This window comes from Primulina tabacum, chromosome 3, assembly GCF_025594145.1.
Source record: "Primulina tabacum isolate GXHZ01 chromosome 3, ASM2559414v2, whole genome shotgun sequence".
NCBI classification, from domain to species: domain Eukaryota; kingdom Viridiplantae; phylum Streptophyta; class Magnoliopsida; order Lamiales; family Gesneriaceae; genus Primulina; species Primulina tabacum.
The window spans coordinates 47,157,613-47,167,239 of record NC_134552.1 but is presented as its reverse complement, the minus strand read 5'-3'; the positions used below and the strand labels follow the sequence as shown (position 1 = coordinate 47,167,239).

The following is a 9,627-nucleotide window of genomic DNA, read 5'->3' as shown; positions in this document are numbered from 1 at the left end:
CATCTCATACTCTGGCCAGAGATTTCACGCACTATTATTTCATCAGATCACATAGGCTATCCACACCCGTAAGTGAGGAGTAAATCCCCGACTACAATGCACTAGCTCCTACATGTGTCGCAACTGTACCCAACCTCGCCACCTGATGACTCTCTTGGAGCTGGTAAACGAGTCAAAGAACAACCCTAGCATATAGAGCCTCAGTGTTGTCCCGAGTCGTAAGAAATAATGGTGTACAATCATAACCACAGACTTATCCTCTCGATGAATAATAACCACTTGGAAAGTTCGAGGGAGGGTTGTTCGGTATAATCATCATATGACTACCCATCTGCATGTTTGGACATCTTTATGCCCTTACCAAGAAACGCAGTACACAACATCACAGATGCTAGTGTCGAGCTCAAGCGACCTTTATCCATGTTTTATGCGGCTGAATCGACTATGAATGAATTTAGAATATGCAGTGTTTACAAATAAGTTTCAACATCTAATTACGATTCATTTGTATTAAAGCATAATCAATGACTTTATCTATGCTGTTTGCATGGGTATACCGAAAGTAAAACAAGACCATAAAAAGTTAAATTATATTAAAATAAAGATTGTTTATTACACTTGAGTCAATAAATTCCCTAGCCAACCGTTGGCTTGCAGGGTATCTACTCTAACAACATCACTCCAGCGATACAGGTTTACGTTATTCATCGTTTTCGATCGTTGGAATGATATCTTATAAAAGAAGAGTTGTAGAATGCAGAAGAGAGTTCAATCATTTTAAGCTTTTCAACCACGCGATTGAAACACTATTGAAGCTTGCATGCTAACAGATATGAGTGCTCTTAAAGTTCATATACTTCATCGCTCATCAAGCATGCACTAAGCAGAAAGATATCTGATCATTCAAGGATCAATTTCATGTTACACAAAATATACAATTTTCATTTATAATTATTTGATTAATTGTATTGTCTAGTGAATCGAGGGTTCTTAAAATAAAGAAGTGTAAAGTGATCATTAAGAGTTTCGAAACAAGCAGTGTGATAAGTCCTGATTGGAATAGGCTGTTGCAATAAGTTTGTAAAGTCAAATTCTTTTAGTGAAATCCTTCCTAAAAAGGAAGAAGAAGTGAGGTAGGAGTTTTTATCTCTGAATATCCATAAAAATCATGCGTCTTTACTTTTCGTCTGCACTTACTTTTTGAACCGTTTCTTTTTAACAAGCCAGCCAACCAGCTGAAGCTATCATTAGAAATTAAGAACCGTTTCCCGCAATTTTCAAGTGTTCATATTTCTAAAAGTTCAAGAAAAACTTTCAACCGCCTAAAAACGATTGAAAACTAATTTTAAAAATCAAATATTTTTACTTTTCCGATTCTAACAATATTTATAGAATTTTAATATTATATTAAAACAGTCACCAATTTAGTAAACAGTGAGACTTTGATTCTACTTTTAGTCCATAGAATCCTAAAATCCACAAAATCAAGGTAATAAATTATTTACCTATAAAACTTAATATTTTGTTCATTAATAACGCATATTAAAAACATGCAAGGTCATAGCATAACTAATTTTTTTTTTGTTTATATAACACCAAAACTTTGATATGAACCAACATATCTCATAACTTTGTAATTCAAAGTTATCAAATAACCTTAAAGAGTAAAATCCAAACACATAACTCCACTTAATCCCAAAATACAAAGAAGTATCATGTTAATATTTTTACTCTCAAATCATCACATTGAATCTTGACTATTTACCAATTATCTCAATTAGAAATTCGTGTAAATGACCATCAACCTAAATTCTAGAATCCAAAATTCCATAAATGACTTTCCACAATTCCTCGATCGGTGTCTTCATCTTTATAATGTTTGGCATCTAAATTCTAGACTTGACATGCGGATTACCTCCAAATATCATGATCGTTACAAGACTTTTAAAGACATAAGTTCCTACATTTCCACAACCATGAACGCTATTTGGCTTCTTACATCAATCTCTAATAGTAATCTAATAATCAGTCCTATGCCACTTGCAACTTATTTCAGGAATATGTACTCCAAAAATGTATAATGTTTACTATTAGATCGACCTCAAAATTATGACTAAATACACATTTTTGTATAATTTAGGGTAAATTCTCGGTTTAGTCTCAAATCTTAAGTGTGTTTCTCGGTTTAGTCCCAAATCAATTTTTCGAACCAATTTGGTCCCAAATCTTCCCATTATTTTACCTCATCAGTATTTCCGTCAATTTCGAGTTAAATTAACGGAAGAGAACGTTTCTGCCTTCAACAAAAAACCCAAATCACTTCACCAGCCCTAATCGATCCTTTCTCTTCCAAGCAAGTCCATAGCTGCCTGCTGCAACAACCCACTATATTCCTCCACGTCGATTCGGTCGCCGCTGCATGCTCGAGGTAATAAGCTGTTCTTTCTTCGGTATTTGTTCAATTTCAGGTCGAGTTTCCTGTATTTTGAGTGCCTATTCATGCGAAAAACAAGAACTAGTTTCTTCCTGAAAGAGAATTACAACATCGTGCGAAATTGTGTATTCGACAAGTATATTGACGATTTCTGTAACTTCCTGCCCTTCATTCTGTGGTGTATTTGTTCTGAGAACTCCTTTTCCTGCTCCTAAATTGCCGCAATCTGAGAACTCCTTTTCCTGCTCCTAAATTGCCGAAATCTTTACATGACTAATATTTATTTTTGTCATTCATGTAATTATTTGTAGTTGGCTGCATCTTGAAGAGGAAAGTGGTAACTCGTGAAAGGAGAGACACCTAAGAAAGTTTCTTTCTCTCCTCAAGTTGTCTGTGTCTCCATTTTCTTGCATTATGAGATCGATTTATATTTCAGTGTTTGCTATCTGGATGTTACCTTCAATTATATTTCAAGATTTATTATATGGTTGATTAATAAACTTTTTGGTATAATTTTTTGTTCATGTATATTTTGAACTTGTTTTTAAACTTTTATTATTTCATGATGTAGAGCTTAAAGCATACTTTTATTGCATCTGTATATTTTACTATGCAACATTTTACATGTTGATATCAGCATATAGTTTAAGACTTGTTTCGGTGATGATACAGAAAGAGTAGATGTGCCTCTCGGTTTCATAACATCCGTTTTATGCTCGTCCCTGTGGGAATTGATGATTTTATAATATCATTTTTTTTACCTATCATTTCAGGAGATCATCGAAGAAAGCTAACAAAATGGTGGTGCACCTTTTAATTTCAAGTACTGTTTTATTGTAATCATACTTGTTTATAAAACAATGAAAATTGCTTTGTTTTTTTGTGTATTGTAGGGGAAAACATATGTTGTCTTCGTTGGACGTAAAACTGGTGTATACGAGACATGGGAAGAAGCACATAGTCAAGTAAACAAATTTAGTGGGGCTTCTCATAAATCATTCTGCAGTAGGGATGAAGCATCAAAAGCTTTTCATGCATACCTAGAGAAACAAAATTCATCTGCTTCATTTATGTCTGACGAAGAAAGTTCGTGTGCAACTTTTAGCACCGCTCCAAACAGAAGTACTGACGCTGAGAAATTATTAAAAGTAAAAGATTTGCTTTTAGAATTAGAAAATGAGAACCGCAATCATTTATTGAAGGTTGCAGGGTTAGCGGAAGAGATTAAACAACTAGTACAATCTCTAGAAATTGGTGGCGAAGATTAGATATCCTTGTGTATCTGTAACTTGGATTTGTAGTGTTCGTTCGTTGACTCAAGACTATGTATGATTTTGGTGTATTGGTAAAAAAATGTGAACTTCTTTCACACGTCCTTTTTTATTTATTTCAATGTTTGTCTATTTTAAGAGGGTGACGGTTTGTCCATTTCTAATATACATGTCATGATATTTTTTCTAATCATTTTTTTGCTCTTGAAATACGCTAAAACCCTGAAATCCTCCTCCCTGGATGGATAAATAAAAAAACAGAGCTTGGCCTCATTCACAACTAATTGCATTCACAAATAGTTGCACTTCCGGTACCTCGGAAAATTTCTTTAGTAGTGACTTATCCTAGAAGTATCCTTGACTCTTTTCCTCATAGAACATTATTCATCATAATTTATACAATTTTTTCAGTAAAATGAGCATCAGATGAAAAATATGATATGTGACTGAATCATATCAAGTGGCCAGAATAAGAATGAGGGAAAGAACAAACAATGGGAAAACCAGAATGGCTCTTAGGTATAAAAATTCTATAATAGAGTCAAGTTTAATAATAGTAAAGCCACAGATCTTATTCCAGTGCTGCTCGAAAGATCAAAACGGTAGGATTTTAATAATAGTAAAGCCACAGATCTTATTCCAGTCAATAATAGAGTCAAGTTTGCTTTCTTAACAGCATCAAAGCAGATATGTCATCTATTAACCCCATTGAGATCATGACAATATAAAAAGCTCACAAACCTAGTCAAAATAATTTAAGGGACAGCACAAAGCCGATAAAATAATACGAAATATAAATCACCAGATCTCATGCTGTTTGAAACAGTACACTGAACAATAAAATAAAGAGCAACCGTGAAAGACTTGAAAGATTCCATCCATGACTAAATAAAAATTCATACAGTAGAAAACAACAACTTTCAACATCACTTCACATCCATGACTAATTCAAGTCGAACAAGTTTCTTGTAGCACCGAAACAATAGGAAACAAAGAAACTGGATTCCTAAACAAAATAAAATTTTCTCGAGAGAATATCACGTCCCACAAATTCATTTCTTCTTGAAAGATTCCTGAGAAGAGTTAGACTTGACCCCATGAATTCGTGACGAAGATGATGACTGACCAGCTCTACCTCGAACACCTGTTGAAGCTCGTAGTCGTGACACTGTTGTGAAGCTGACGCCATCTTTCAGAAAAGCAGGTGTATGAATGTTCACTGATTGGTTAATCTATAACAATACAAACAAAATAATTATATCACATCAACCATTTCATTTCAGAATATATTGAACTCGTATGAATAACATTAAATCAAAGAGTTTAAAAAAACTTACATTTATCGAAGATATTGAGCATGAACTCCCTTCAATATTAACCCCAACTTGTCGTGCTCTTTTCACCTGCATGTAAGTACATACAACAACATATTTGTTAAAGTGCGAAAAAAAAGCAATAAAAATAAGTTTCATTTTCAGAACCTGTAGTTTTTCTTTTCTTGTTGCACCCAAATTCTTATTGGGTAAAATTGCGCTTTGCTGTGTCATGGGCTCTTTTTGGAATGCTTCTTGGTGTTGTAGATCTTCAGTCCGGTTACAAGTCCTTTTGTTATGTCCTGATCCACCGCATTGTTTGCATTTGGTAAATTTTTTTACACCTCTCAACTTATTTTCAGAAGGGGGTGGTTCATCTGGTTCTCTTCTTCGTAATTTTGCAGGTCTTCCAACTTTTTGTATGTAAACTGGGGGCAGTGGTGGCACCAAATCACATGGGGGCCACAAGTCTGGCCCATTGACAGGCATTATTCGTGCTGCATAACATCTTCTATATGTCTCTACCAAGTAATAAGGATGGACATATGCTTCTGGATCATCTTTTTTGCACCAAATGGCGCATACAGCGTGCTTGCAAGGTATGCCTGTCAAGTCATATTTCCTACAACTGCAAGACCTGTTGAACAAGTCAACCGAATGCTGATCACGTTTATCATCTGATCTCGTTATCTGGTAGTGCATTTCATCTGACTTCATGGGAGAATACCTAATTGCTTCCACATATATCTTTGCAAGCACATCTTTGATCTTTGAACAAATTCGACCGTTCCATTTGTTAGCCCTCTCTCTGTTTTTTTGAAATCTGCCCATCAAAAGATTTCGTATCATCTCATACATCTCAATTACTGGCTTCTCCCTGGCATCTATAATGAAGCTGTTAAAACTTTCACACAAGTTGTTCAACAAGATGTCTGATTTAGGAGTGGTGCTGAAATACGCCTTAGACAACTGGTTTTCGGGTTTCTTCGCCAGCCATTCATATGCCTTTGCATCGATGTCTTTCAACTCAGCCATGTGCACTTGAAACTCTTCAATTCTTGTCGCTTTTGCCGCAGCCCAAAAGGCAATCTTAACCGCTACACTCTTGAATCCATCACATTTCATATTGCTTTCCAAGTGTCTCACACAGAATCTATGTTCAGCATCAGGAAACAAAGATTCAAGTGCAGGAATCAAACCTTTTTGCTTCTCTGACATAAATGTCCAAGTATGCAGATCATTGCCAACACCAATGTCTTCATCTAGGAGCTGAAGAAACCATGTCCAACTATCTTTTCTTTCACGCTCAACCATTGCATAACATATTGGAAAAATGTTATTATTCGGATCTAGCCCCACGGCCGATAACAATTGCCCACCATGTTCTACCTTTAAGAAGCATCCATCAACACCAATGACACGCCGACAAGCATTCTTAAATCCTTGTTTGCAAGCTGAAAAACAAACATACAATCTCTGAAACCTTGGACCTTCGTCATTCTCTGTCAACTTCAAAACTACAGTAGCCCCAGCGTCGGATCTTTTCAATTCAGCACAATATTTCCTTATTTGCCGAAACTGCTCAGCGACAGAACCTTGCACTAATTTCAGCGCCTTTCTCTTTGCCATGTAGGCGGTCTTCCTTGAAAAATCTGACTGAAGAATGGTAGAAATCTCTTCCCTAAACTCCAAGTGTCCCAATTTAGGATTTGTGCTAAATTTTTTGGCAAACGTCTTTCCCAACCACGTTGAGTTGACACACTTGTTTTTAAAATCACGAACACAATGAATGTGACATCCATCAAAATTTCTGACTTGCCAACAACTATCATTAGTCATCTTCGCAACATGGATCATCCAACAACATTTATCATCATTGCACTTAGCCCACAATTGGATGTTATCATTTTTTTCAAACTTCACCGGTCTTCCTTCTCTAATGCAGTGACTTTCAATTGTGAATTTTGCTCCTTTTTTTGAGCTAAATACTAAACCAAGCTTCAACTCTTGATTTTCAAAATCTTTTTTTGGGTCAAACAACAAATAATTTTTAACTTCATCCTCGTCAGAATCATGAAGACTGGTCAAACCGTCACTATCTGCACAAATATCCACTTCACTTTCATACTCATGCATTTTATGAAGGAGATTATCTGTATTTTCTCTTTCAGGGACAATACTTTTTCCTTTCGTAGATTCTATATCATGGACAACAACTGCATCAACTAACTCATTATTTTCTACAAAATCATACACACTGTTACCAAAATTATCAACATTTTCATCTCCAACTTCGTCATTCTTACCATCTAAGTGTTCAATATATATTTCAACCTCATAATTAATTGGAATATATTTTCTAATATTCAACACATCCGAATCATTTTCCAAGTATCCGCCTTCACTGATTGTAGTTCCAACTTTGTGCCAAAATCTAAAAGAATTTTTATCTTCAAATCCAAGCTCTTTCATAAATCCCCACATTTCAATCATTCCCAGCTTATCAAGATCGACGGAATCAAAATATTCAAAACTCTCACCAATGTATTCATCGTGTTTCTCAAGAGATTTGAATCTTCCATTATAATACATTTTAATTGTAAAGTGATCCGGTTCCCCAATTAATCCTAAATAACAAAAACAAAAAATACATTAAATTATCGAGAAAATTCATCAAAAAAATAAAAAGCGTGACAGTTAAAAAAATAATGCATTACCATAATTTGGAGTGCTCTTTCTTGAGGAATTACTCCGTCTAGCCATTAGGTATCCACTCAGTCACCTTAATCACATATAGAATAATAGTCAAGAATTTATCAATTGTAGGCAATTAAAAATAAATTGCCAACCACATTAAAAATTGTCCAGCATTCTCCTATGATTAAGAAAAAAAAAACCTTGAAAAAACCGAAGGAAAGAACATAAATGCCATTGTATGCAATTTAAAATACAAGAACAAACCATGGCCGTGACTGTATCAAACGAGCAGTGGTGCGTGGAATTGCAGTGCATTAAAAATTAAACAAATACCGAAGAAAGAACAGCTGATTACCTCGAGCGTGCAGCGGCGACCGAATCGACGTGGAGGAATATAGTGGGTTGTTGCAGCAGGCAGCTATGGACTTGCTTGGAAGAGAAAGGACCGATTAGGGCTGGTGAAGTGATTTGGGTTTTTTGTTGAAGGTAGAAACGTTCTCTTCCGTTAATTTAACTCCAAATTGACGGAAAGACTGATGAGGTAAAATAATGGGAAGATTTGGGACCAAATTGGTTCGAAAAATTGATTTGGGACTAAACCGAGAAACACAATTAAGATTTGGGACTAAACCGAGAATTTACCCTATAATTTATTTATTCATCCCCAAGTCCCATGACATCTGTGAATCAAGCTATAAGTTCCCAAATTAATTTATTTCAATCCAGTTACTCAAACGTCAATTTCAATCTAAATTAACTTGGTAACACCTAATAATATGAACCCTTAAATCATACCAAAGATCATCCAAGTTCCTTATCAAGACTAAATCACAATTATTTCCCCCCAAAAAAAATTCGAAAACCTAACACAAAACACATCTATCATTAAAATTAACATCATATATATACGTTAAAAGTATACATGAAAACAATAAATCATCATATTATGATCCTTATTATTCAAGTTCGATTTCAAAAATGATCATGAATTCAATACCCAAGGTAAAAACTTAATAATTACATTAAATAACTCTATGCTTATATGAGATCTTTGAACTCAAACCAATGGAAGTTGTGGCATTTAACTTAAATCCCAAATTAATAAACTAGTAGCTATAATGTAAAATTTCTATTCAACCTCGTAAGAAAAGGTATGAATCTTGATTGATTCTTACTTGTACTTAATCTTACCTTCCCATCAAGAAATGATTCTAACACTATTACATAAACTAATATCACTAAAGCTCTTTTACTTTTAATTAATCTTCTTTGTTTCGTCATCCTTCAATATTATAATGTTATTATAATGTTTTAAAGATATTCTTAAATAGACCAATTCCACCTTACAATCATAAGTCCAAAAATCCATCTTCATCACCACCTTATGTTTTATTATAAATCATGCCTAGTCACGAACATAAATAAACACATAACTTTAACTTTAAAAGAAAAAGAGTAGTATATAACAAGATCATAAAGCACGTGTAGGACGTGAAAATTATGACATTCTTTGCTTTGTGTGATGAATATAATGAAAATGTGGTAGCCAATATACATATTGTCCATTCTTGTTTGGAAAAGCCTCTCTAGAGCTCATCCGGGGGCACCTGCAGTCTCGTACTCTCATCACAACTACGCATAAACACCAAAAAACATTTTCATGCTCTTCATTTCATGCTTATAAACATTCATACTTGAAAATTATTTACAAGAAAATTAAACGCATCCCATGAATTTTCATAACATCATGTTTTCATACTTAAAATAACTTTCGTGAAAAGAAATACTTAAAGCGTCGTGCATTATGTATAGTTAGTGATCCACAGAAGCCATTCTCTACGTTCTCGACGACAATTTCATGAATCATGCATAGATGCAAGACCACACTTGGACCCTCGTATGCATGCTATAG

The 9,627-nt window shown here is 34.6% G+C and overlaps 2 protein-coding genes across 2 annotated transcripts; both read right to left on the bottom strand.

Moving 5' to 3' along the window:
* Positions 1-4,685: 4,685 nt before the first annotated feature.
* On the bottom strand, positions 4,686-6,155 carry LOC142539155 (uncharacterized). Its single transcript, XM_075644429.1, has 3 exons — positions 5,187-6,155; positions 5,043-5,108; positions 4,686-4,937 (listed from the first exon to the last, which is right to left on the bottom strand). Exons 1-3 carry the CDS (start codon positions 6,141-6,143, stop codon positions 4,758-4,760), a joined length of 1,203 nt encoding a protein of 400 aa, XP_075500544.1. The 5' UTR covers positions 6,144-6,155; the 3' UTR covers positions 4,686-4,757.
* Positions 6,156-6,160: 5 nt separating this feature from the next.
* LOC142538746 (uncharacterized) lies at positions 6,161-8,354 on the bottom strand. Its single transcript, XM_075644045.1, has 4 exons — positions 8,071-8,354; positions 7,736-7,800; positions 6,218-7,645; positions 6,161-6,171 (listed from the first exon to the last, which is right to left on the bottom strand). The coding sequence occupies exons 2-4, from the start codon at positions 7,779-7,781 to the stop codon at positions 6,161-6,163; spliced, it is 1,485 nt and encodes a 494-aa protein (XP_075500160.1). The 5' UTR covers positions 7,782-7,800; positions 8,071-8,354.
* Positions 8,355-9,627: the final 1,273 nt, after the last annotated feature.

Excerpts from the sequence above, each read along its gene's own strand:
- LOC142538746 (XM_075644045.1), bottom strand. The coding sequence starts at position 7,781 with ATGGCTAGACGGAGTAATTCCTCAAGAAAGAGCACTCCAAATTATG. Across the intron at positions 7,646-7,735 it reads AAAGAGCACTCCAAATTATG|GATTAATTGGGGAACCGGAT; the intron begins GTAATGCATTAT and ends TTTGTTATTTAG.
- LOC142539155 (XM_075644429.1), bottom strand. The coding sequence starts at position 6,143 with ATGAAATGTGATGGATTCAAGAGTGTAGCGGTTAAGATTGCCTTTTGG. Across the intron at positions 5,109-5,186 it reads CAAGAAAAGAAAAACTACAG|GTGAAAAGAGCACGACAAGT; the intron begins GTTCTGAAAATG and ends ACTTACATGCAG. Across the intron at positions 4,938-5,042 it reads GCTCAATATCTTCGATAAAT|ATTAACCAATCAGTGAACAT; the intron begins GTAAGTTTTTTT and ends GTATTGTTATAG.